Source organism: Aspergillus homomorphus, assembly GCF_003184865.1.
Source record: "Aspergillus homomorphus CBS 101889 unplaced genomic scaffold BO97scaffold_14, whole genome shotgun sequence".
Taxonomy (NCBI): domain Eukaryota; kingdom Fungi; phylum Ascomycota; class Eurotiomycetes; order Eurotiales; family Aspergillaceae; genus Aspergillus; species Aspergillus homomorphus.
In genome coordinates, this window is record NW_020291900.1 from 515,743 (window position 1) to 541,476 (window position 25,734).

The 25,734-nt window shown below is 51.5% G+C and overlaps 7 protein-coding genes across 7 annotated transcripts; 3 read left to right on the forward strand and 4 right to left on the reverse strand.

The window, feature by feature from the left end:
* Positions 1 to 40: 40 nt before the first annotated feature.
* On the forward strand, positions 41 to 4,991 carry BO97DRAFT_442668 (P-loop containing nucleoside triphosphate hydrolase protein; the record flags this gene model as incomplete). The annotated part of the gene is made up of 3 exons (XM_025698283.1): positions 41 to 385; positions 462 to 2,981; positions 3,034 to 4,991. The coding sequence occupies 3 exons, from the start codon at positions 41 to 43 to the stop codon at positions 4,849 to 4,851; spliced, it is 4,683 nt and encodes a 1,560-aa protein (XP_025552399.1). The 3' UTR covers positions 4,852 to 4,991.
* Positions 4,992 to 5,076: 85 nt separating this feature from the next.
* On the forward strand, positions 5,077 to 6,345 carry BO97DRAFT_469951 (DUF3425 domain-containing protein). Its single transcript, XM_025699890.1, has 2 exons — positions 5,077 to 5,336; positions 5,387 to 6,345. Exons 1-2 carry the CDS (start codon positions 5,171 to 5,173, stop codon positions 6,280 to 6,282), a joined length of 1,062 nt encoding a protein of 353 aa, XP_025552400.1. The 5' UTR covers positions 5,077 to 5,170; the 3' UTR covers positions 6,283 to 6,345.
* Positions 6,346 to 6,905: 560 nt separating this feature from the next.
* On the reverse strand, positions 6,906 to 9,066 carry BO97DRAFT_433951 (3-propionate hydroxylase; the record flags this gene model as incomplete). Its single annotated transcript, XM_025697640.1, has 9 exons — positions 6,906 to 7,037; positions 7,080 to 7,767; positions 7,823 to 7,980; positions 8,050 to 8,204; positions 8,256 to 8,400; positions 8,466 to 8,576; positions 8,631 to 8,758; positions 8,788 to 8,871; positions 8,958 to 9,066. 9 exons carry the CDS (start codon positions 9,064 to 9,066, stop codon positions 6,906 to 6,908), a joined length of 1,710 nt encoding a protein of 569 aa, XP_025552401.1.
* Positions 9,067 to 9,689: 623 nt separating this feature from the next.
* Positions 9,690 to 11,509, reverse strand: BO97DRAFT_343358 (uncharacterized protein; the record flags this gene model as incomplete). Its single annotated transcript, XM_025691701.1, has 3 exons — positions 9,690 to 10,088; positions 10,147 to 10,276; positions 11,466 to 11,509. Coding segments are annotated over 3 exons (573 nt in total), but the record flags the coding sequence as incomplete, so codon positions are not given.
* A 1,597-nt stretch (positions 11,510 to 13,106) lies between these two features.
* On the forward strand, positions 13,107 to 14,300 carry BO97DRAFT_389112 (DUF3431 domain-containing protein; the record flags this gene model as incomplete). Its single annotated transcript, XM_025693696.1, has 4 exons — positions 13,107 to 13,239; positions 13,321 to 13,453; positions 13,530 to 14,111; positions 14,177 to 14,300. 4 exons carry the CDS (start codon positions 13,107 to 13,109, stop codon positions 14,298 to 14,300), a joined length of 972 nt encoding a protein of 323 aa, XP_025552403.1.
* Positions 14,301 to 14,433: 133 nt separating this feature from the next.
* On the reverse strand, positions 14,434 to 22,676 carry BO97DRAFT_469953 (uncharacterized protein; the record flags this gene model as incomplete). Its single annotated transcript, XM_025699891.1, has 7 exons — positions 14,434 to 15,346; positions 15,443 to 15,818; positions 20,752 to 20,851; positions 21,011 to 21,093; positions 21,190 to 21,883; positions 22,227 to 22,381; positions 22,445 to 22,676. 7 exons carry the CDS (start codon positions 22,674 to 22,676, stop codon positions 14,548 to 14,550), a joined length of 2,439 nt encoding a protein of 812 aa, XP_025552404.1. The 3' UTR covers positions 14,434 to 14,547.
* Positions 22,677 to 23,729: 1,053 nt separating this feature from the next.
* BO97DRAFT_367525 (ribosome biosynthesis protein RRB1) lies at positions 23,730 to 25,544 on the reverse strand. The gene is made up of 3 exons (XM_025692661.1): positions 25,227 to 25,544; positions 23,897 to 25,157; positions 23,730 to 23,843 (listed from the first exon to the last, which is right to left on the reverse strand). The coding sequence occupies exons 1-3, from the start codon at positions 25,423 to 25,425 to the stop codon at positions 23,819 to 23,821; spliced, it is 1,485 nt and encodes a 494-aa protein (XP_025552405.1). The 5' UTR covers positions 25,426 to 25,544; the 3' UTR covers positions 23,730 to 23,818.
* Positions 25,545 to 25,734: the final 190 nt, after the last annotated feature.

Sequence of the window (25,734 nt, forward strand, 5' to 3'; positions counted from 1 at the left end):
GAGGACTGTCGTTCCATGCGGGATGACATTCAATCGCGAAATGGCGTCCCTTGTGGTTGACGCCTTGGGGCTCGGGCTGATCAGTTGCTGCAGTGTGCCTGCACTGCTAACAATAATCAATCGCTTTCGAGAACCAAAGGTTGGCACCGGATCCGATTCACCAGACACGGCGGAGACACCTGTATTTGGCCTGTCGAGTTACGAAGACGAGGATGGGAACGCTACACCAGAGTCACTGGACACCTTTTCAGCTTCCTGGCAGCGAGTCGCGATAGTGGTCTTATCGGTCCTCGGTTTTGGAGTAGCACTGTCACAGGCTATCATTTCGACTGAGTCAGATCGACGCGAATATGTTATTCCTGTCTGGCTCCAGATGGGAGCATGGGTACGTTCCCGAATTCTGATAATCGCACCCACTAGAGCGTCAACAGCGTTTCTCATCATTGTTCTAACATCTCCAGATGGTACAATGTTTGCAATCAACGAGCTTTTTCATCGAGCCGGCGCCCGTTAAACGATATATTCTAGGGATGTACGCGTCTGGGGCTAGCACTATTGCAATGCTGATGCCATGCGCGGACCTTGTGCTTGCCTGGCAATCTGGAAAGGATGAAAATACAAGTCTCATGCTAAGCCAGATTGGCATTGCGTCTTTACGGGGACTTTTCTGCATATCAATACCCAGACGTCCTAATGTATACCATCAGGGACAGGTAGTCGATCAGGAGCACACAGTGAGCATGGTGCGCAGGATCACATTTAGCTGGGTCAACGATTTGTTACGATTTGTGGCGAGGAACAAAGCATTGGAACTTGACGACCTCCCGAAACTGCCGTCGACCGCGCGTGCCCAAACCCTTCATGCACGCCTTGAAAAAACACGCGGCTCTGGGGAACTATGGAAAGCGCTCATACTGGGGCATATTCAACCACTCATACTGCAAAGCTTGTTGAGTATTATTCAATGTCTGCTTGGATTTGGTCCTCAAGTAGCGTTATTCGGCATACTCAAGTCGCTCGAGAACCGCTTTGCTTCGTCAGGAGACGCAAGCCCTACATGGGTCTGGGTGACTGGGCTCGGTGTAGTCCTTGTCTTGTCGTCCAGCATTGAATCTTGGCTATGGTGGATTATCTACTCACAATTGTGGATACCTATATACGAAGGAATCTCAGCTCTAGTGTTTGCCAAATCAATGAGGTGCAAAGACGTGAAGCAGCTGAAACACCACAACCCAGAAGATGAGCACGAAGATAACGATGAGATAGAGGAATCGGAGCAACAAGGAAGCCGCCAAACTGTCATCAACCTAGCCACCGTGGACTCTAAGCGAATCGCCGACTTCGTGATGTACAATTATCTCATTCCTTCATGCATTCTTCGACTAGTCATTGCCTCTGCTTTTCTGGTTCATTTGATCGGATGGAGGAGCCTGTTGGCTGGTGGTGTTGCAGCACTCCTGGTGACGCCGATGAACACCCATTTGACGAAGAAGTACTCGGCAGCCCAGCAGGATTTTATGAATGCAAGCGACAAGCGAATGAGCGCTGTAGCCGAGGTTCTGCATGGAATTCGACAGATTAAGTTCTCTGCTCTCGAACAGCAATGGCAGAATCGAGTGTCGGAGAAACGCCGCATTGAACTCATGCATCTGTGGAAGACTTCTTTGTACACCACTGGCATGGTATCCGTTTGGATTATGGGCCCCCTCTTGTTGTCTGCCGTATCGTTGACCGTGTACGCGCTCACTCATGGCGAGCTGTCCGCCTCGGTAGCTTTCACGGCGCTCTCTGTTTTTGGCTCGCTGGAATCCGCCTTGGCAAGTTTACCTGATCTGATGTCCAAGGGAATGGAAGCTAAAATCAGTGCTTGTCGCATTGACCAATACTTGAACTCGGCAGAAAAGGCACCCTTTACATCTAACGTCAAGGAGATAACATTTGACAACGCCACGATCGCATGGCCAGCACAGGATGACGAAGATGAGGAACTAGAATGGGACTATGAAGAGCGATTCTGTCTTCGTAACCTCAACCTTCGATTTCCGGCGAAAGGATTGAGCGTCATTGCGGGGAAGACTGGTTCTGGAAAGAGCCTGCTTTTGGCCTCGATCTTGGGGGAATGTGACGTCCTGGCCGGAAAGGTGTCCATCCCGCATAGCCCTTCGTCCGAGGAACGATTTGACGAAAGAGCAACGCGCCATAACTGGATTATCGATACAGCTGTGGCCTATGTAGCCCAAAATCCCTGGATGGAAAATGCAACGATCAAAGACAATATTCTGTTTGGCCTCCCTTACGATCGCTACCGGTACCGCAAAGTCCTCCGTGCCGTTGCACTGCAAAAAGATATTGATATACTACCCGACGGAGATTACACGGATATTGGTGCGAATGGCATCAATCTCAGCGGCGGTCAGCGGTGGCGCATATCGTTTGCGCGAGCTCTATACTCACGAGCAGGAACATTAATCATGGATGACATCTTCAGTGCACTTGACGCCGAAACGGGACGCCACCTCTATGAGCGTGCCTTGACTGGAGAACTAGGCCAGAATCGAACTCGCATTCTGGTTACACATCACGTGGGTCTGTGCTTACCTCGAACGGACTATTGTGTTCTTCTTGCGGATGGAGTCATGATTCATGCCGGTACAAAGGAGGATTTGACTGCGACTCAGAATTTGGTCGACTTTCTGGATCAAAGAGCAGAAACGACAGTGTCTGAGCCGCCCAGCGAGGTTCAAGCACCCAGAGTATCATCAAAGCGTGTGTCTATAAACTCACGGAAATCCACAAACTCGCGCCTCTCAACGGCCACTAGCATTCACACACTCAGAAGATTTACTGAAGAGGAGAAGCGTGAGAAGGGGGCTGTTTCCACCAAGGTCTACATTGCGTATTTAAGTAAGGGAAACTGTCTCCGCCTCTGGACGTTAGTCTTCCTGGCATACAGCGCTTTCATGGCCCTCCTGGTCGGTCGGGTAAGTGCATCTTTGTGCGGAGTACTGGCTCCCTATCAGCTAACATTATCAGTCTTGGTGGGTGAGCGTCTGGACAAGTGCTTCCACTCAAACGTCTAGTTCAGCCCGTTATACGCGTGCTTTCGACCAAGAAAAAAATCAGATGTGGGCATTCAATGCCGACGAGGATTTAACGTTCTACCTAACAGTGTACATTTGCTTCTCTGTCGCCGCATGTGTCGTAGGCACAGTCCGCACCTTAGCTCTCGCCTTTGCTTCACTCGAATCTTCTCGTCACCTCTTTGATGGCTTGCTCTATACTGTTTTGAGGTCCCCTCTGCGGTGGCTGGATACCGTTCCTACTGGCCGCATTCTCAACCGATTCACATCTGACATCAATATTCTCGATTGGAGGCTTGGGTATGATATTGGCCACTTCATCTACAAGGTTCTGGAGCTGGTTGGAATACTGGCTGCCGGTCTACTAGTCTCACCTCTACTATTAGTGTTCGCTTGCATCTTGCTGGCTCTGTGCTTTCACCTGTCAAAAATTTATCTGATGGGGATGCGGGAGGTCAAGCGATTGGAGAGCATATCGAAGAGCCCGGTCCTGGAGCGCTTCAGTTCTACATTGGTCGGCTTGGGTACCATTCGCGCCTTCAGCAAGACAGAGGTGTATATCAAGGACATGTATGCTCGAATCGATCGACACGCACAAACCGCTTGGTACCTGTGGCTCCTGGACCGCTGGCTCGGAATCCGAATGAGTATTGCAGGGGCGCTTCTATCAACGATCACGGCGGCGCTAGTTGTGTACATCCCCCACATCACGCCCGCTCTGGCAGGCTTTGCAATGAGCTTTGCGCTACAGTACAATTACGCCGTGGCTATGGGACTGCGTTTCTACGCCAATGTGGAGACAGACATGAACTCTACTGAGCGTGTGCTGGAATACTCCAGTATTGATATGGAAGACCAGGGTGGTGTAGAGCCACCTGCCGCTTGGCCCACTCGTGGGAGAGTGGAAGTAGAAGATTTGGTGGTAGGGTACGCGCCAGATCTACCTCCAGTTCTCAGCGGGCTCAACTTCAGCCTGGAGCCTAACCAACGTTTAGGTGTGGTAGGACGCACCGGGGCTGGGAAATCCTCGCTAACATTAGCTTTGTTCCGCTTTCTGGAAGCTCGTCGGGGTCGCATCTATGTGGATGGTTTAGACATCTCGCGGATCAAACTCCATGCTCTGCGAAGTCGTCTTGCTATCATCCCACAAGATCCCGTCCTGTTTTCAGGCACCCTCCGGTCCAACCTGGATCCATTCCACGAACATACCGATCTGGAGCTCTATAATGCATTGGAGCGAGTACATCTTGTGTCCTTCGAAGATACCCTGACCCTAGCCTCACACTCCAGTCATGATCCTCTCAGTGACAGCGGCACATTACCATCCTCATCCGCATCATCGACAACGGATCCCGTCAAGACGACGAACTTCTTCGCCTCCCTTTCATCGATGGTGTCCGAGGGTGGACTTAATCTCTCCCAGGGACAACGACAGCTTCTTTGTCTGGCTCGAGCCATTGTGTCCCAACCCAAGATCATGGTTTTGGATGAGGCGACTTCCGCGGTTGATATGGAAACCGAGACATTGATCCAACGATCAATTCGGGAGGAATTCGGAAGAGACGCTACATCTCTTCTTGTTATTGCTCATCGTCTCAGCACGGTGGCCGACTTTGACAAAATCCTGGTGTTGGACGCAGGCAAAGCAGCCGAGTTCGGTACACCCCAGGAACTGATGGCTATCGAGGGTGGGGTGTTTCGCAATTTGGTGCAGAACAGTGGGGAGAAAGCATTGCTGGAAGAGATGATATTGGGGAAACAGAGGAATTGAATGTAATTTGCATGACAGTTCATTGGCGTGGCGTTTGTTGTTTGTTCAATGTTATTGTTGCAAGCTGTGTATCTAAACGGGTTTGCTGGCTGGTAATGACAGGACGAGACGGTGGGGCGGCGAGCAGACGGGGTTAAGTTTAGCTCCGGGTCCTCCACACATAAAACCCCGTCGGCATCCTAGCCGGGCTAGACTTGATTCTGCTTGAACTTGTCTTCCAGTTAACCTTAAATCAGCCATCTTTTGCTTAAGACTATCGCAGGTCCACTTTCCATACCGCTCACCACCTGACCTTTCAATCCCTTGTAAAATCAATGCGATGGAGTCAGATTCACAATCCCTTCCGGTAAAGGAAGAATCCACTCAATCCACTATCCCAATCGTCACAGGAAGTTCCCTGGTGGACCCTGAAGATGACTGGGCGGGGATGGGGGATCGCAAAGAGAGGAGGCGGCGACAAAACCGCTTGAACCAGAGAGCTTACCGTGAGCATCATTTTGATGGCTTTCTCTTCTGATCTAATAATCATCGCCAGGCAAACGCAAACAAGCTACTCGCCAAGCGCAAGCACCGCCTTCGAACCAGTTAATACTGATCCAGACGATTAAGACCGAGCCCACGGGCAGCGACGAGCAGACTATGAGGACGATATCCTCGGTATCGAATTCAGTGCGCTCCAGCTCAAGTCCTCCCTCATCGACATCGACATCGACATCGACATCGACATCCCCAAGCACAACCATCATAACCTCAACCTCGACCTCAACCTCAACCTCATCCTCCGCCCAACCCCAATCTCTCACAACCACCACCATCACAAACCGCACGCGCAACCCCTGCACAAACCCAACCACGCAAACAAACCTCCAAACCCTCCTCACGCATTTCACCCGCGCAGCCTACACAAGCTACATCCACAACTCCCCAACGCTGGACCACCTCCTAACGCTAAGCCGAATCAACGCCTTCCGGGCCTTCGCCGCGAACATGACGACCCTGGGCATGGGCACAGGCAACGACTGGATGCACGACGACGCGCTCTCGCGCTTCACAACGCTGCAGCCCAACAGCGCCATCGACACGCTCGCACTGCCGCCGCACCTGCGCCCCACCAAGCTCCAGCAGACGGTCCCGCACCACCCGTGGCTGGACTTCTTCCCGCTGCCGCGGCTGCGCGACAACCTCGTCGCCATGGCCGACCGCTTCGACGACGAGCAGCTGTGTCTCGATATCATGGGGTTCTGGGATACGCCCACCGAGACGTATAGTCTGTTCGTGTGGGGCGAGCCCTCGGATCCGGGCAGTTGGGAGGTCTCCGAGGACTTTTTGCGGAAGTGGCCTTGGGTTGTTAGGGGGTGTGCGGAGTTGTTGGAGAGTACGAATCGGTGGAGGGCGAAGAGGGGGGAGAGGATGCTTTTGCGGTATTTGTAGGGGTTACCCTCTCATATATAAATATATATATATGTGTGTGTGTTTGTCTATTGGGGATACGGTGGTGGAGGGGCTTCTGTGCAGTGTATAGGACCTCATGTGCGAATTGGGAGAGGGGTGTGTTGGTGTTTATGGTGGTTTTTTCGGGGTTCTAAGCTGGCTTTGCATGGTTGCATTCTAGTGTAGAATCCACTACCAGACCCTGCGGAAGACCACATATAACACCGCAACTATAGTGATCGATCGAATGCATGACGCACCACTGTCGACTTGCCACCCGGTCCATCAGATGTTCCGCGAGGTTTACACCTTAAGTTGCTTATCGGCCAATGAGAACGGTAAAATGTCCGTTTCAGGCTCCATGCTTGGCGCTGGACGATATTTGTAATCAAGCCGTTGCGTTCCACGTATGAGCTAGTATTTACACCGGTGGAACTGGGCGTATTTTACGTGGTTGAGCAGTAGAGACTCTAGTGTGTCTGATGTCTAATGTCAGGAGTTGTGGCATGATTCTATTGTATGGGACTCATTCGTGTAGGTAAAGCAGAGACGTCTTCAGAGGAGTCTACGAACTCTTGGAGACAATGATAGCGGCAATAGAGAGGTAAGAAAGTGTACTGTACCTACCAAGCGAGATGCATCCTCAAAGCCTCTGCCACTTCATCTGCATCGCTAATATTGTCGAACACTGTCAGGATATGCTGATCTGGACGAATCAGAACCGCCTGACCCTTCGCTAATCGCATCAGGGATAGCTATCTATCCCCTGCCTCGCCAGACTGGAGGTCAAAATCCACTCCCCTGGCGACCAAGTTGACCCTCAGTCCCGATGGAAACTGGCCGCTGGCTTCCTCCAGCGCTCCTCTCCACGACGCTGCGTGTTCTCCATCCAAAAGCAGTGTAAATGCGTCGAATGCACACAGATCCAGCGTCGAGAACTGCTTTCGCCTCACTTCCTCCGCCGACAATTCTGTCACATAAGACGAATCAATCGGGACTATCAGCGGACGGGCAACGGATTTCAAGGGTTGAATCCAAGCGTGGGGTAACCGCGCCCCTGGCACACATTCCGGCTGATAGATGGATGCACAACGAGGAATACGGGTGTCACCGTACACGTATCCGATATGCAGCCCAAGGTTATCGAAATGCTCCCGCTGGCCTTCGATGCCATCGTTGATAGCAGTAGCGTGGCTCGGATCTGCGATAGTATGATAGAGATTCTCACGCGCAATGCAAACCTCCGGATCTGTTGCGCCCATTGTCTTCAAAAGACTAAAAATCTGCTGTCCATTCTTGACGCTCTGGGCTGCGTTCACCAGCGCGACGGGGCGGCGCTCGGTCTCGTAGGTGCCGAGGAGAGACGGGCCGGCCCAGCCGTGGTGAATTGCGGCGAGTTTGTAAGCGAGGTTGTGGACGTCACCAAGGCCACTGTTGAGGCCTAGGCCACCGGTTGGGGGGAAGGAATGGGCGGCGTCGCCGGCTCTGGGGGTGACTTAGTTGATCTTGTTTTTGGGGAAGGAAAGCAGGGTATACTGACAGGAAGATGCGATTTATGCGGTAGGACTTGGCGACTTTCCGACTGAGAACCCAGGGTCGATGGCTGAGGACGTCGTAGGGGATATGGGTGCCGATGGCAGCGTCGACGGTCTTGCGGCAAAGGGGCTCGTTCCAGGTTTCGACGGGGTGTTTCTTAGACTGGTTCGGGCAGGCAGTTAGGTAGGAGTCTCTTGACTATATCCGCGAGGAAGAGATGCATGGACTCACATCAAAGTTGCATATCAGCACTTGATTTCCCCCGAGATCATACCCAATGATGAACCCTGATACCTCAGGATCCATCACCCAGTGCAGCATGCCCACCCGTTCTTTCAAGACCGGATAGAGATTGGCGTTGATATGAATAGTCATCATGGTCTCGTCTAACTCCCGAACGTCAGTACCAGTTTTTTCGAACGGGCTATTTCACAGACAAGAGTCCTCTCCTTCACTCTCTACTCTGAGAAACCGTCGAACAGCGCTCTTTGCACCATCACAAGCCACCAGATGCTTGCACTTGACATGGTATTCTCGCTGCATAGCGCGATCTTCGATTGTTGCAATGACATAGTCCCCGAACTAGACAATATTGAGTTTCCCTTCTCCCCTCACAGCATATTTTGAAGTAGAAAGGCATGACTTACGTCCTCAAGTCGCACGAATGAATGGTTCTTGCGTATTTCCACCGAAGGGTTCTTCACCAGTTTCCTCCGCACGTATTCTTCGAAGTCCGGCTGCGGGACGTTGTGAATCATCTGCTCGCTGACATTGAGCAGCTGCGTTTCAACCAGGGAATAGACCAAACAAACCGTAGGAGTATCATCCAGCACCTCCGGATCCATCCGCTCGTATGGCAGCCGTCCCACCTGCTCCCCACTCAGATGTGTCACAAAGTTCACCCAGAACGCATCCTGACGGCAGGTTCCCAAGCGACAATCTCGTTGATATCGAGTCCGAATTGGCGACATAACTCTAGTGATCGCGGGCTGAAGGCGTGAGCCTTTGGCGCGTCGAGACGCGTCGGGTAGCGTTCGCATAGCAGGGTTTGCACTATGTCAGTGGGCATTAGCTTGATTTTCTGTCTTGTCTGCAGAAGATGGGCACTGAGAGAATAGTAGGTGGAGAGTGTACTGTACCTCCCAGCTGAGCGAGTAAGTAAGCCTGGAGTAGGCCGCATGGGCCACCTCCGATGATAAGGACGGGGACGTCGTCGGTGATCTGGTATTCTTGTCTTGCCGGAGACATATTGGTGGTTTGGAACCTTGGTGGGCTGAGGTTGGGGCTGTGGCTTGCTTACCTTTAAGTATTGGCTCGCATTGCTGGTAAAGGGAAGGATGCGGTAGTTGGCAAAGATTAGTTTGTTTGTTGTACAGCCCAATACTATCATCTTTCCCCACTTCAGGTGGGAAACGAACATGGCGGCTGCGGGGAAAGCGCATTTGCTCCCCCACTATTTAACTTCCCCGCCAGAGATTCGTGGAGGGCCTTGAAGCTGGTCTGTACTGTGGTAGCACAGGATGTTCTTTTACAAGTTTCGTGATTATGGAACTCGATCTGAAGAATATTTCACAGGCATTGTTCAACTACTCGTGATACTAATAAATCATGGGCTCGAAACCAGACGAAGCAAGTAAATATCATAGGCAGAACAGTCCAATTTCTCTCGCAACGTCTACAACGGGGTTGATCAGAACTCTCGCTCCCACTCTTTCTTTCGCTGACTAGTCATCTACCATATTGTCATCAATTCTCAGTCACTATCGTCGCCGCAAAACAGGTCTTTGACTCTCGCTTCTTCAGCCAGCCCAACTACTAGATCATTACCAAGTTCAGGGCAAATTCGAAGAAGAGTCTGTAGAATTGAGCGGCTATTCCCTTCTGTTGTGCAGCTCTAACAACAGATGTAGCTGCTTTATGGCAACCCCCACCACCATATCTCGCAGCTCCTGGCTACCCGCATCGGTCAATGAATAGGCTCCACTGATTGAGAATACCAGCATTAGATGCGACAGATCTCGGCTCAATTCAAGTTTGGCTCGATCCATGGAAAGCTCCTTCAGGCCCTCAATCTGGAGTTTGCTGGCTAATGCATAGATGTGCATGTGGAAGAGAAGAGCACGACATCGGGGCTCCGTCAAAACCAGGATTTCTAATTGCGAGTGTTCCCAAGTAGGATCGACAGCATAATCATCGTAGTAGAAGTATCGAACTATCTGCTTGACGATGGCAGGGTCTTCTCCAAGTATCACCTCACGCTGGACATGTTGCTGCACATAAAAGAGGCTTAGCTTGTCTACTGGATTCCATCATAAAAGAAAGTCTTACCGCATTATCGCCCCATGAACAGGCATCCGCGAAGAAGGCAGAACGTGTACACACCAGATTCTGATGAACAAGATGGCGTTCCTCGCCGCAGAAAATGATCAGGTCACTGCCAACTGGGTTCAGGTATAGGCTAGGTTTCGATTAGCTCCCTCTTCAGCAGAATAGCTCCAAGACATGATTTACCTTTTAAGAGCTGGTAGAAGGCCACGATCTCCGGGTGATTCTGACTGAGGAATCTCAAAAGAATTATTTGCTCGTTTACTGGCAGGAGACTCGGCAGCGCCGGAGGACAGAGTCTTACTTTTCAGCATTGAGCCAAAATTCCTTGTTGATACTGATGAGGGGATAAGAGAGATGAAGATAGGTGGAGGGTGGAAGGGAAGAAAGAGGGGCGTAGTGTATAAATAGCTTTTTTCTCTGTAGCCTGGTGTGAATGTCCCCCTTGATTAGACTGTCATCACCAGACCCAAAATCACTTCCGACTGGACATTTTGCATATTCACTGTGACATGCTTCGGTTCTCACGGCAGGTGAGTCTCGACCACACCTTAATGACCAGTTTCGATGCAGATTGATCAAAGGTTCACTAGCTACGGATAGAGTCTGTATCTATGTATAATACGAGTGCTGCAGGCTGCGACTGTATAGACAGTTTCATGAGATAAGCTCTTTGTATCATTGGGATCGTCCAGTTCTGCATGTCATAAGCTTCATTATTTGATAAGACAAAATTGGATTAGTTTAAGCTATTGTGTCAAGCCCCTGCTTTTCAAACACTTTGTTTTTTTGCCCGCTGCTGTCCTAAAATATTTCAACAGTAAAAAATACTCTCTTAGCTAATCTACTCCTTAAGCTGTAGCAGCAACAAACAAGTCCTCAACCACAATACTAGACCATCAGCTCGAATAACAGAAAATTGCTATGCCATGTATAAGTCTGTATCGTGCAGACTCTCCTATCTTGCCAGAGTCAGGTCGTTTGCGGAATCAGGTACAGCCTTGAGAAGTTGGCTGAGGCAACTGCCTGTGTTCGATGGCTCCTCTCGCAAATCATCCATATTCCTGATCGCGACCTCTATAGCTATGCGCTGTAGCCCACGGCTCTTCTTAGAAGTCTTCTCGTAGATAGAAGTGGCCATTCTTTGAAACGAAGTCCCCAATGACATAGACGGGCGAAGAAAGTAGATCGTATGCAGACAAGACACTGATCAAGAGACAATTTGCCACATTCGATGGCCAGATCGGCACCATATGGCTTGAACCGTAGGCTATGAATTAATCAGGGCTGTGTTTGGGGAGGCAATAATGATATGGTGCTACATTTCCAGAGTATCCAGAAGTTCCTTCCCAGCGTCGCTTTCTTGAAATTGATCGCATTCGGGCTCGTTCCTGGCGAACTTTCTTTTTAGTTAGGATTTAGGCATCGTGAAGCAAAGTCACTCCGGGGAGATGGGGATCTTTCGTGGTTGGTGAGGGCAGAAATGAAGAGAGGGTAGATTGAGGTGTGCGGAATTGTAAATTTTGATTCTGATGATGAGCTTGCCACTTAAGCGTTTGCTGTTGTGTGGCTGACACTACCAGTTTCCAAGCATATGCTTTCTAACCCTATTGTCGGTTAGAACTGCCTTGGAATTGCCTTTGTCTACGGTCTAAAGGTCTTGAAGAACTTGAACATATTCTGACCGTATCGCTCATAAGATGTGTATTGCCACTGTTTATAGGATCTCTATACTTCGGACCTTCGCTATGACCTTCGCGGCTGGCAAGCCAATCCGCCCCACTGGCAATCTGTCAGAGACCAGACTAAGCCAGCCCTACACCACCACGAGTTCACGTCGACCAAAATAATTGCTGACTCAGATCATCTCTGCAGCGGGGACGTTTCGCCTTCGGACGACGCGTATGCGATACTAACAAACAAGGCAGCGCGGAATGTTGGGACAGGCGGTGGACGCAAGCGGATCCTGAGGGCGGTTTGCACGAGATATCGGAAAGGAATCACCATCTGCATTGTGCTGATCATGATGCACAAAAATATCTCCATGCGGGATATCGCATGCATCACACTACAAAAGCTGTGGTCGCGATCTGACCCGTCCATTGTTCATCTCGGTGTTGTCGTAGGGTGACGTACACTCATGACGAGGGGGTTCTTGGCGGGTCAAATGGCTGAGAAACTGGCGTACTGACCGACCGACGACATTTGAGGGAGCTTCTATCGGTGATTGATGGCTTGAATAATGACAGAATTGGGCCCTTTCCTCCGAGACGGGGAGTCACGCATGCAACTCCCGTTTACGGCGGTGGATTCTAGGCGGGGGGCTCTTGGTTCCAACCTCCAAGCCGGAATAGGGCCGAAGCAGCATCGCAGTCTGTCTCTGGCGAGAACTTGGCGACCGACTCAATGATCCACCGGATTCCCGATCCTGGCGATTGGGTGGACCGGGACTGGGGAACTTTGTCCCATTGCAGGATAGTGACGCTCTCGCATCTTTGCCCCTTACGTGGAAGGCCATGGCGTCGTGTGCCCTTAAGCCGTACCTTTACTAGACTGGGACTGCAGCAAATGCCCTTTTCCTGGTCCGGCGAGAGCCTCTCTTCTCTCACTCATCATTCGTCCTTGGGTCCTCCAAAATCCCCGCTGCTGGCATTGGCATTGGCATTGGCACACCATTAGTTGTCTCCATATCTTTCTTATTCAAGTATTATCCATAGTCAGAGAGAGATTCATTCGGTCTGGTTGAACAACACCTCCAGCTTTGTCTGGTCTGGTCTGGTCTGGTCTGGTCGTCGTTCGTCGGCAATTCTTTCCTTTCCTTTTCCTTCTTCTCTTCTCCTTCTCCTCTCCTCTCCCCTTCCCCCTTTCTCCTTTTCCTCTCCTTTCGCTCTACCTCTGAATCCCTGTCCGTCCTCGCGGTCACCCTCCAAACCTCGCGAGAGGTGTTCCCCCCTCTTACCTCAATGTCGAAGAGGCGGCTCTTTCGCTGGCCTGCCCGCCGCACCGCCGCGCTCGGAGCTTTGGCGCTGCTGGTCACCTCCGTATTTTCGTGGCTTCTGTGCGGCGGTGATTCCTACGGAGTCCAACCACTAGTTGGTATGTCTTGCTGCGGAATCTCCGCGCCGGCTATTCTGCCCGGAATTTCATCATCCTTGTTAACCGCAGACCAATTAGCAGAAATCAACCCGGTTCATGAGCAGCTCTCGGAATTTACTAGCGCCTACAACAACGCGACCAATGAGATTGGCTTAGTGTTAGCAGCGACACGGTCGGAGGATTTAACCTGGTTGTTGGATTACTGCAGGGCTCAGTATGGCACCCCCCTCCCCCGACACTTGAATGTTATTATGCTCGCATCAGCTGCTGACATTTGAATCCTCCCGCAGCGGAACAATCCCATTCATTTACACCACCGATCTCGAACCTGCGCCGCACCTCCTCATCCCGCGCACCATCCGAGGCCGCGAGGCCGCCGCTTACCTCTCCTTTATCGTCGACTTTTACGATCGGTTACCCAAATATACGATCTTCATCCACTCCAACTACGATCAATGGCACAATGACCTTTTCGGCCCCCACACCGGTCCGGCACTTCGCAACCTTCGCTTAGAAGCCGTCGACGCGCAAGGGTATGTCAACCTGCGCTGCGAGCACGACCCCGGCTGCCCGACGAGCGTCCACCCGTGGAGCCCCACGCAGATCGATATCGAGAATGATGACATCCGCGCATTCTTTCCCCAAGTCTACCAGACCCTCCTTAACGTGCCGGCGAAAAAAGTTCCGGAACATATTGGGAATGTCTGCTGTGGTCAATTCGCCGTTAGTCGTGATCGGATCCTTGAACGGCCCTGGTCGGATTACGAGCGCATGTTGCGGTGGGCCGACGAGACAGAGTTGACGGATAGCTTTGGAGTTGGGTGGGTATACGAGAAGATCTGGCATATTATCTTCGGCATGGAGGTCATATAGTGAGTGACGGAGGCACGCGTGGGGAGGGGGCCACATCGCGCATGATTGCTAACATGGTGTCTAGTTGCCCTCGATACGAACAATGCCGCTGCGACACGTACGGATGGTGTGGACCCTTGGCCTCGGGCGAGACACTGCAGGCAGTGCGAGCCAAGCCGGGCTCCATCCTGGGGTCGTCACAATCATAATGGATGAATCTGAATCTAAACGTTTAATGCATGATGTGTACTATCATGATCGGGGATATTCTGGGCTCCCCTGAGTCGGTTTGGCTACGATTTCTTCAAATTGCAATCTAATTGTATAGTTAATGATGAAATGCTGTTTTATTATGTTCTGCTATCTCAGGGTATCTTCGTTGGGTATTGCTAACCCGCAGTTTCCGGAAGTCTCATCAGTCATGCTTCGTGATACGGTCGCGATTGCGAAAGTCGATTATTCATGGCTAATCGGCTGCTGGTGCGTCCCTCGCACCGGCCCCGCATCCAGCTCATACACTTCTCCGTGCGCGATCGGACTGGCCGGTACTTCATGCACATTTCCACTATCCAACAATGGAACATCCGTTTCAGATGGCCTCCGTCGGGGGGTGGCATGCAGGAACAACGCGTTTTGATAATCAGATGTCGGAACCGAGCTGGACGAAGGATCCATACCGGGAAGCAACGAGGTCGGCAGAGGTGGCGAAGACGGCGAGAGTGTTGAAACTGTGCGATGTGCGTCGGTCGACGCTGACGGTGGAGGCGGTGACAATGGTTTCCGCGGGATGCTGTCCAGGTTGATCGGTGGATCGGCCTCAGGCGGTTCCGAAACCTGGGGCTTCACTTTCTCATCCATATTCGAAGTCTTGCGTTCATGCGACAATCTCACCCCGACGGCTGTGTATCCGGATTTATCGTCGTTTTCGGCCGCGTTCCGCCGTTTTCGCCTTGACCGATTTCGATGCATCAACACCCAGACGAGTAGGATCATCAGCAGCACGACCAGGATGACTCCGATCGCGATCCCCGCTTTGGCTCCTGTACTCAGCCCGCTGCTGGAGCCGTCGGAGCAGGAATATGACCCTTTGAAAACGCTGTTGCCGTTGTTATCATTGTTGTTGTGATCGCCATCGTCATCGTCGTCATCATCGTCCCCATTCCGGAGTGTCTTCAAACTCGAGCAACGAAATGATCCACCACGTGATCGGATATTGGTCTTTCCATTTACATGCTTGAGGTCGTTAAACGAGATCCTGTTCGGATAGTACGAATCAGCTTCGCGTCATTTCCAGATTCTGAATGAATCGATCTCTCCCCGCTGCGACTTAAACCGGACGGAAAATACCCACCGATCGAACTTCCCGCTCAAAATCAACGCCCCGTTCACATACTGCAAATCATCGAACACCAGATCCCTGAGCTGCGAATTGTCGTCAATATCTAGCTCCCCGCTGACGGTCTTCAGATTCGACAGTGTGAGCGTGCTGAATTGGGCGTTGTTCTTGATGGAAAATTGTCCATTGACGGTCTCGAGGTTGGGCGCGGAAAAGCCCGTCAGCGCGGAGGCATTCTGGATGGTGAGACCGGCGTTGAGCTTCTCGAGTTGTTTGAGGGTGATGGTGCCGGTGGCAGAGGGCGAGATAGTCAATGTTCCGTGGATGGTGGAGCAGGAGGCGAGACGGTTGTCAGCGTCGGCTTGGGAGGTGATCGTTGTGCTGGAGGTGCCTTTTGTTTCTCATGAGCTTGGTGTATCATATAGATTGGACAACGATTGAATAGTACGATAGACAATAGAGCATAGAGTATAGAGGGATGATGAATACGGCGCACGAAACTCACAGTTGGTATTCGAATCCGAGTCCGCCGCGACGGGCGGAGCTACCAGACATCCTAGCAGGCATCCGAGCAGTAACACCAAAGGCGTCCGTATCATGGTCGCTGTGCGTACCCTTTGTGATCTCCGAATCTCACGCAATAGAATCAGGGTTGCCGAGCCGCGACGCAATCATGGAGACTAAAAGCGAATGCGCCCCGGATTACACGGTGCTTATGTATCGCCCGGCAATCCGTCCCGTTGAGTGCTTTAGTTCCGAGGCGGAGTATACCAGAGTTTATTTATGAGGGAGCCCAAAGAGAAAGCAGGCAGAAGAAGAAGAATGTGACAGCCTAATAACCTGCTGCAGGGTCACCTCGGGGAATATTTATGCCATGCCATGCCGGTTGTTATAAGTCCTGCTGGTCAATTAGCTGGTCTAGTTGATCTACAAATCGATAGCTTGGTTTTTCCTGTTTGCCGAGACCCTCTCTCCGTGGTGGATCGGTGTCTCCGCTGCCTCCAGTTGTCCGTGGTTGGTTTGATTACCAGTGAAAGGGACTCACTGACAGGCATTGCAGGATATGAACGGGATTATTATGTCATTCTTATCGTCGCTCAGATTTCTTCAGGAGGTGGTAGGCCAGCGTATCCATCTTCTCCCTGGGTCGCGTTGCGAATAAGAAGCAATTCAAGAAATGCCATCCCTGTCGATACACCTGCACGGTGGGAAAGTATCCAAACAACTCCGAACACTGCCCCCCTCCCCCTCCCCCCCTCTCTTTCTCTTCGTTATTGCCGATCCGCGCTATGTCTTGGTGGTCGGTGGTATGTACGGTGGACAGTGCGCTTCCATAGTTATTCCTCTAGTTGAGCAATCTGTAGGGTGGGGAGGTAGACCAGGGTTCCGTGCTGCTGCTATCGCCGAAAGATCGAATGATGTTTCTTTTGGGAGCTCGGACTTAAATCTAATCAGCCAGTCACCGAACCCGAAGGCGGGGAGGGGGCTGTGATTTGCTCCCCGCCCGCATCGGGATTTCTATTTTTATCGGGCACGACAGTCGCTTTTGTTCAGGCACCAGGGTTCTGAGCACGGTCGCGAGTCAGTTGTCGGCAATCACGTTTTGGGGTTGTTGAAGGATTCAGGTGTGGATCATGTATGGTTTGGTGAATCAGGTGTTTTTCTAGTGGCTAGTGTTGTGCTTCGCCTCGTTCGCGCCGTAGGCAGACATTGAGAGTTGGGGTTGTCTAATGAATTGGGGCAGGATGGCCGAAAGTGGGTGGGTGATCTCGATTTCGCTTGATGGTGGAATGGTGTGCTGTGTCGGATTCAGAGTCGGGAGCAGATGGGTACCTATTACTTGATTGAGTTGCCCGTTGTATGTACTGGATCTTCATGTGTTTGTGTCTGCGACAGATGGCGGCGGTTTCCCTGGGTCGATATAGCCTGGGGATGAAGGAAGGATGCAGCCAAGACGGCTGGCGGATTGGACTTGTCGGCGGGTCGGATCGGGATGGCGCTGATGTCACAACTTTATCTTAAGCGTGCTTGTTGTTCGTATATGGCTCGTTCTTTCTAGACCATGTTTGAGTATCAGGAGAGGGGACAGGCGCGCGGACGGGTGAGAAGTTTTTAGGGCCTTGTTCGCTGAGTGTGTTCGTGAGCTCGCCCATTCTGATCAAGCACTGCATATCCGTAGTAAGGTTATTTTTGACGCTGCTTCTATGAGAGAGTATCATCAGACAGTGCATCGAGAATAGGAAGAGTTGCTAGACTTCGTAGTCTCGAAGATTATCGCAAAATAGAATCGAAGCTAGCTTTCTGCCAGTCGTTCCCTTTCTCGGTGATCTTGAGTTGTAATGGACTTTTCTCAACAAACGCATGTTGATGTGAGATGTTAGTGTTGCTTGCTATCAATGGAGTTTTCTGACGTGTCTTGCCAAAACCGTTCATGCATCGCCCACGATGAAATCGTTCTTGGGGGTATTCTGTGGATTCTGGTGCGGTGATACCGCCGACTGGTCGCGTTGCGTCGTTTCCTGTAGAGCAGATAACATAGAAAGTAAGAGCGATTCGTCTGGGCAAGAGAACGCAAATCACCAATCAACAGGCTCTCCAGATGATACAACATATCTAGCCATTCAACTAGAACCATCTAAATCTACGAAATGTTCTCAGAGACAGACTACTATCGTTGTATGCAGCGAGGTAGCGAGGCAGCTAGGCTTTTTTTTCTGTCACTGTTGTAGATTCAGGCTGGATTGCATACGAAGTGTAGGATGACAGAAGGAAGCTGGAAATATTATAATCTCACGCTGTAAAACCTCAAGTACATTACGTCTTGTGTATATCATGTTCGCAATTTGACTACGCGAGCGAATCATTCTTTGGATGGTGGTCAACGACTTCATCAACACATAATTCAGGCAGCCACTCGTTTATCATTCAACCAAGCCATGGTTTAACACAGGATCACTCTTTCTTCTGGATCACGAGTGAATGATTCCCAGCCGCCAGATCACGGACTCTGGCTTCCCCCTGAACATAAATAGCCTTCCTCTCTCTCCCTCTTCCTCCTTCCTTTCCTCTCTTCTCTTCTTCCTTTCTCCAACCTTTTTCTTCCTTCCGCCCACCTTACAATTTACGTCTTCTTTCCGGTGCCGGGTTGGGGTGGGGCGCTGTCCCCATCGCTGGTCGATGGATCACCCTTTCACCCTCGACGGACTATACAGGGGTTCGAGGCTCTAGAAGTAGGCGACGTCTTCGTGCGAGAGTACCAGGCGACCAGCTTCATATCCTCGCAACTCATCGTAGGTTCTTTTTCTGGCTCTTCGAGTCAGCCAGGGCGAGTGTTCGCACTCTACCCTTTCTCAATCTTTGGGATCTTTTTTTTTTCATCTCTTCCCTCAGCGAAGTTCATTCTCATCGAGCATGGATGGAGAGGACGAAGAGTATCTCCAATCTTTGGAACCCCATCGGAAACACTGAACTTCAGTGTTTTCAACCCTTTGTCCTCTTCGAGGGCTACTCTCTCACACATTCCCAATGATGATATCGGCATTGTCTGTCTCTCACTGCAAGAACTAGGTTGCTTTTGATGCAGTCTTTGCTTTCTTGCAAAGAAACACATTACCTTTGCTGGATCTGAGGAGGCTTGCCTAGTTCCTTTTCCTTCCTTCTTCTTCTTACCACATTCCCAATGATGATATTGGCTTCTTCTGCCTCTCAGTGCAAATTCTAGGTTGCTTTTGATGCAGTTTTGGCCGTCAGGCACCCTTTGTTTCACCTGCTGGTTTTTTCCACTCCATCGCTGGGCCACGCGTTTTGGGAATCAACCGTTGAAACCGTGCTTTAGATCTGAGGAGGCTTGCCTAGTTCGCGGGTCGTGGGCTCTTTCTTCTTCTTTTCACTTGTATCCCCGATGATGATTGACACTTGTGTCGCCATCTGGTCCTTGGTTCTTGCTTCTTCGTGAGAGACTGGTTTCGCCTGGTCATCGCTTGTTGTGAGGTCGGGGTTCTGGTGTGCTTTAAGCTGAGGGGGTATTCCATGCATTCTATTGTTTTCTCCGTCCTTTCTTGCTTTGATGGCAGTTGCATTTTGTCTGGCGTTTTGTCTGTCTCGTTCTATATTTTTCTCATTCTTTGTCTTCTCTTATATAAAGTATCTGTTCTGCTCCATTTCACCCCGATGATGAAACCGCAACTACCGCGTCAAAGTCCCCAATTCTCACCACCAGCGAGAGACTGGTTCTGCGCGGTCATCCAGCTGTGAGATCCGAGACTTGACATTGCCCTCGCGCTGATGGGTTCCCCCAACTTGCTTTTCCTGGTGTTGCCGCCGTTGCTCTTGTGGTGGTTTACTCGTGTGTATTCTGATGATCTGCTTGAACTCTGGTCTTGTATTGCTTCTCTCGTTTACCTTCTTGGTGTCATCCTTGCACTCTGCTGGTGGTTGATTTTCCTCAGTGTTGCGGTGGCGGTGACGGCGGTGGTGCCGGGGTATTTTGTCTTTCTGTTGGCGTATCTCATCTGGTCGGTTGCGGATTAGAGGTTTCCTTTTTTTATTTGTCTTTTGTGTTGTATAGCTGTGCAGAGTGCGGTACTGGGTGGTTGTTTGAGCTACGGGTATCGGTTAGGAATGAAGATGGTATCGTTTGTCTATTCCTTCGGCTCAGAAGAGGCTTGCTAACGCTTGCTTATTCACACAGATTGAATCACGGATACAGATCGATGAAGCGACGATACGGGCAGGGAGAGAGGGGTGGAGGGACATGATACTGTGCGGAGTGGGATATAGCTTGACGATGGACGTTGGACACTGGCGATTGTGGTTCCTGGGCTGTCATCTTGACAGTTGCTAGCTAGTCTAGAAGGAAGGCGAGGAAGTGGACTTGTTGCATGGATGTAACTGTATACCTTGAGGAAGGCACTGTCACAACGAAGATTCCTACTGTATCTACCTAAACCTCTATACGAGGCGTCCTCCCTCGAACCACCCCCCTTTGCGCGAAAACAAAGAAAGTAGATCATAACATCATGAATTATAAGCCCTCGGTAGATATACACACAAAGAATAGAATGCAAATGCCAACTGTATCACCGAGTCTATGTGCCCTCCCCGTCTATTCTGCCCCAGGTTGTATCTAAAGTTTGTAGTTCTTTCCACTGCGTCTCCAGCTCGCGGATTACCCAGGCCGTGCGCCAGCCTACTGTCTTTTCCATGCGGCGGAGGAAAGTGAGCGAGCCTTGTTGTTCGGCCGGGTGGCGGAGGCAGTAGCCGTCTGTTGGGATAGGGGATGGGTTAGTATCTGGAGATCAGGGGGAATGGAAGAAGAGGCGTACAGCGATGGAGGAGATGGCAGGCCATGAAGTATGCGTTTTCGACGGTTTCGTTGGACATTGAGAGGCCGATGACTTTGGTCAGGTGGGAGGAGATTGTTTTCTGTTTGGTTGGGGGGGTTAGTTGGGGTCGGGGTCGATAGCAGGGTGGGTTGAAGGGTAGAGGCTTGATGGAAAGACGAGAGGCGAGAAGAGAGGCAAGTAGAGAGGCAAGAAAGGCAGGAAGAAAGATTGGCTTGAAGAAAGGAAAAGGAAGACAAACTTCTCCCACGCGCTTGAGTCGCGCAAGCTCGTAGTCGCTGACTACACTCCAGTGTCGATCAGATACACTCAGAAAGATGCACGCTGTATGGTAGTACTGTAATCCCACGGCTAGAGGAATAGAGACGGAAGGTCAGCAAAGCTTTGGAAATATTGGCAGGGCAGGGCGTGCAAGCTTACCAGCCTGAGGCGACATCATCCACATCTCTGGAAACGGACGATTCTCATTGGGACTCGCATTCTTGTACTGGAGTGGCTGCCAGCTGATCGGTCGGGCGTTGTACCATTGTTCCACACTATCGGCCAGATGCTGCCACGCCGCCTCGTCCACTGGGCTGCAATGCGACCCGGACCATAAACGAAAGATTTTAGCGCAATAGAAAATGATGATGTTCGCGTACGAGGCATCGTCGCGCCGCTGGAAAACGACCGATCGCTCGTAGTTCTCGAGGTTGAGTTGCATCGGCTGGTGCTGGACGACGCAGGCGTACAAGGCCTGGCGAAGGAACTGCCAGCTCACGGCTTCAGCAAGCCCGCCCGAAGAGGCCGAATTGGACATCCGATTGAGCAGTCGGTTGGAGCCAACCCAATGGCACTTCTCGTCGGTGGCAAATTCGAGCTCTTCGTAGATACGCAGAATCACCACTGTTATGAGAAGGTTGTCGTCGTAGGTTTCTTCGGGCAAGGCCAGGGCTGCGATAAGAAGCTCGAGGCATTGGCCGTGGTATTCAGATGCCTCCCAGTCACTGGTGCCGTTCATCATGGCGTCGTGTCGGGCGGCGAGAGCGAGGACGGCTTTGAGGACCATTGGGTATAGGAGAGCGCGGCGGGGAACTTCGGTCGCGAAGTGAGAACGGAGATCGCAGACGTCGGCCTGAAGAGGTTTAGTTTATGTGAAATGAGGCAGTACAGCATAGTTCAGGGAGGCGTACCCATGGCGCAAGCTTTTGAATGAATAGACGGAGAAGGTGGGCTTCGCGAGTCGAAAGCGATGGTGAGCTGCCTGGTCGGGGACTGACTGCACTTGATGGTGATGCTGCGCTCGTCCAGGTACTTGCAGACGCTGTAGGAGACAAAATAGTGATGGCTTGCGAAGACAGAATGGAAGACGAGCCAGGGAGCTGTTGTACTTGGGTAATTGGGGGTGTCGTAGGATGTGGTACTGTGCTCTCGCCATGATGATGCGCGCGTGCGGTCTCTTCGTGAGAGTACGCAACCTCTAGAAAAGGGAGAGGGGAGCATATTGAGAAATGCTGAGGGAAGACTTGGGGCGCATCATCTGAAGTTGCGTGGCCATCCTCCTGAGTGTTCGCTGGCACGTCGGATGTATTGTCGCCATCTGAGTCTTCAGAGGATTCTTGCACAAATGTCACTAGAAGTAATCAGTCTTGTGGTCACTTAATCGGCAACTGCAACAGGTACCGCAGATACATACACGAATGAGGAACCTTGACCCAGGTTTGCTGAGGATTCCAGACCAGCTCGAACTTGGATGCAGTGCCATTGTTCTTCTGGTATACATGACGAACTGTTTTGAAGCGAAAGAGCGGATCTAAGCGGCAAGCACGACCCAGACGAGTGCAGGCGTTACATGAGGACGCTCCAGCGCGGGTAGTACATCTGATATGACGAAGACGACAACGTTCACATCCCCTTCCGATTCTCATGGCAGGAATTGGCGGGGCAGAAAGCCCTGAGCGTTGATCGCTGCGGGGGATGGACGATAGGTACAGAGGGACATCGGCGTGTACGAGGGCTTCATCCAGGCTACTGGGTCAGGGGCAACGGCAATCACCTGGAATGGCCAGAGGGAGAGAATCGCTGATAGGGGTGAGCAAAGGAAAAACGAGAAGAAGACAAAAAGTGCTGCGTGATGAAATGGCCGTCGGTTATTGATCTTTCGAGATGCGGAGAGGCCCTTGCCTGTGATGGAGCTTAGTCATTCTCCCCCGCATTTCCCCGTCCCGGGGACTGCTGAGTCAGGGCAGCTGTTTCAGTGATGATTGGTTGGCTAACTTGGCCTCCCACGTTTTGACGCGCGCCAAGCACTCCTCCTCACCTCGTATATCACACCTGATCTGCTTCAACCAGCATCTGGACCATCACTGAATGGCAGATGCCACTACCAGCTAAGCTGTTATACTCATGCATTGGCTGAGCAGTTTAGCATAAGGTTATTGCGCCTCAGAGCAGGTATCGACAACTCCGTTCTTCACACTCCGATATCGTACCCCGCTAGTTGGAAGGCTAGATTGACCTCTTACAAAGTTAATCTGCCTCGCGAGCTGCAATTGATGGACGAATGCCGTGGCATGTATCTACTCAGGGATTCGTGGCTCATTCCGTCACTGTATATTGCTCAGCCCCTTGCTTTGCATCGTTCTGCACCATTCAGCAGCGCATTGAAGGCATATCAGTATATGCAGAGGCAGACCTCGAGGTTTAGGGTCATTCTTCATTCACGGGGAAAACCGGTGCAGTAACATGTTTTGTGGGAAGCCGCAAGAAGCGCAGCCCGAGCAGAGGCCAAGAGCGTAGCTAGATGTGGGAGATCGGCTTCGCGTCTACTATTTCTGGCTGCGCCTGCAGAAATATGCAGTGAACTGTAATCGCGTCCATGGTGTCACCTGAATAGATTCATGCAGAAAGTACAATCTTCATGGATCTTTTCTGACCAATGTAAATTTGTATCAAAGACGTCATCATTGATTCTAATTCATCACAAATACTAAATGTCATGGAAAGTGGTATAAACGCAACCCCAACTACCTGTATGCTATCGTCGAATTGACACTTTTGTTTCCCGTTTTTAAACGCTGATCGTCTTGAAGACACTGCACGGATTATTAGCATTCAACCTTAGACAACAATTGCAGTCAAAACTTACCCAAATCCGCCGCCACCCGTAGCCATGACGGTGCCAGGCATCTGGGCCTGCCAGTGTACCTCCTTGACCGAGTCCATGTAGTGGACGAACAACAATTGTGGGGGAACTTCGTGCATGGCGGCATCGCGGCTTTCTTCTTCATCCAGTTCGACAGCCAGATCCCACAACGTAACAGTGTTGTCAGCCGAACCCACCGCAACAACACTGTCGTCGGTCGGGTGCCACTCAATACTCGTGACAGGCTCCCGGTGGAAATCGAAAGATGCGACCGGGGAAGCCTTGGTCGGGGCGGAGGTGGCGCTGGGCTTCCAGTGTCTCAGATCCCAGACGGCCCACTGGCCATCATCAGCACCCGTCGCAAGCAGATGGAAGGTCTGGTTCGACCAGCTCATAACGTTGACATCAGTGTTGGAAACCTTCACATCAACAGCCGGCTTGCGCGACTTGGAGCGGACATCCCAGACTTTGACTGTTCCGTCGCTGCTGGCAGAGGCGAAGACGTTCTTCTCGTTCGGAGACCATTGAAGCTCCTCGACAGAAGACTGGTGACCGATGAAGGGACGGGTGTCTGTAACCCAGCCGCCTCCTTCGGTGCGAGTCGTCACGTAGATCAAACCATCATTGTCACCAGTCAACAGCTTACCAAGAGGCTGCAGCGGAGACCAATCCAGGGCGTAGCCTTCCGACTTGTGCATGCGCAGGGTAGAGAGGGGCTTGGAGGCCGAGGGCGGGAGGATGGTACCGGGGACATCGAAGCTGGTGAGATGAGGGGTGACGTCGTGAATGACGACTTGCGAGTTCTCGAGCATGGTCGCGGTGATGGTCTGTGGGGGCTTAGAGTAATCGCCCGACTGGTTGGGAGTCTGGTGAGCGCGAATGCGGTTGGTCGTTGATCCGAGAGGGATGCTCTTGTGCTCGAGGATGGCCTCGCCCATGTCGTCGTCAGAATCCGAGTCGCTCTCAGAGTCAGTCTCGTTGTCCTTCTCGATCTTGCTTAAGCCGCTCAGCTTGAGGACCATCAATTCGTTCTCCTTCGCACGCTTGCCCTCGGCTTGTGTACCGGCCACGGCGTAGACTGTCGCGGGGTAGGTCTTGCGGTTGTCGCCCAGGTTATCGCGAACGATGTCGAAGGACAAACAGGGCCAGGGTGTGCTGAGGGTGTGAAGCATGTTATACGTCGTGGGGTCGGGGGACAGAACCTCTCCGGGGGCGAGCTTTGTTCTTCCGGGAATGAAGGTCTGCTTGTCGACGTCCATGGCTTCTGTCGGGGAGAATTGACGTTAGCACTGCCTGACGGGATAATTCCAGTCCAGTAAGCCAGGAAACGTACCTTTTTCTTCTTCCTCACGCTCAGCATCGGGACGACCGTCCACACCGGCCTCGAGAATCTCATCCTCACTCTCGAACTCGTCTTCGTACTCATCCTCAAATTCCCCCACCTCATCGGGAGGGAATTCGGTGACCGGGCGCTCACCGGCCTTGAGCGCGGCGGACTGCTCGTCGGAGGCGTCGGCGGATCTCTTCGACATGGTGGAAAAAAGGGCGAAAGAACTGTCGAAAGGAAGCAACAGCTGTCGACGAGCCAGTCGTGCAGCGGACGATAGCGGAGATGAGAGGGGGAAAATTGACTGACTGATTAGGGTTCGGGGAACATTTTTTCCATGATTTTTTCTGATCCGCCGCTGCGAAATTCACGGGACAGGCACGCTTTACCTATCGTGGTCTAGCGGCGATCGGAGATGGCTGCCCGCCTTTTTTTTGTTAGGCTGTGAAGAGGAGAGGAGAAAAGAGAGTTCCAGAGAGGAACAGTGATTGAGTGAGCCTCAGGTAGTGAGACA

What these genes read in the sequence shown, in the direction of transcription:
- BO97DRAFT_469951 (XM_025699890.1), top strand. Translation starts at nt 5,171, where the DNA reads ATGGAGTCAGATTCACAATCCCTTCCGGTAAAGGAAGAATCCACTCAA. An exon ending in CTTGAACCAGAGAGCTTACC is followed by an intron (nt 5,337 to 5,386) that starts GTGAGCATCATT and finishes AATCATCGCCAG; the next exon opens with GCAAACGCAAACAAGCTACT.
- BO97DRAFT_367525 (XM_025692661.1), bottom strand. Translation starts at nt 25,425, where the DNA reads ATGTCGAAGAGATCCGCCGACGCCTCCGACGAGCAGTCCGCCGCGCTC. An exon ending in GCGTGAGGAAGAAGAAAAAG is followed by an intron (nt 25,158 to 25,226) that starts GTACGTTTCCTG and finishes TCTCCCCGACAG; the next exon opens with AAGCCATGGACGTCGACAAG. An exon ending in ACGGGTGGCGGCGGATTTGG is followed by an intron (nt 23,844 to 23,896) that starts GTAAGTTTTGAC and finishes TAATCCGTGCAG; the next exon opens with TGTCTTCAAGACGATCAGCG.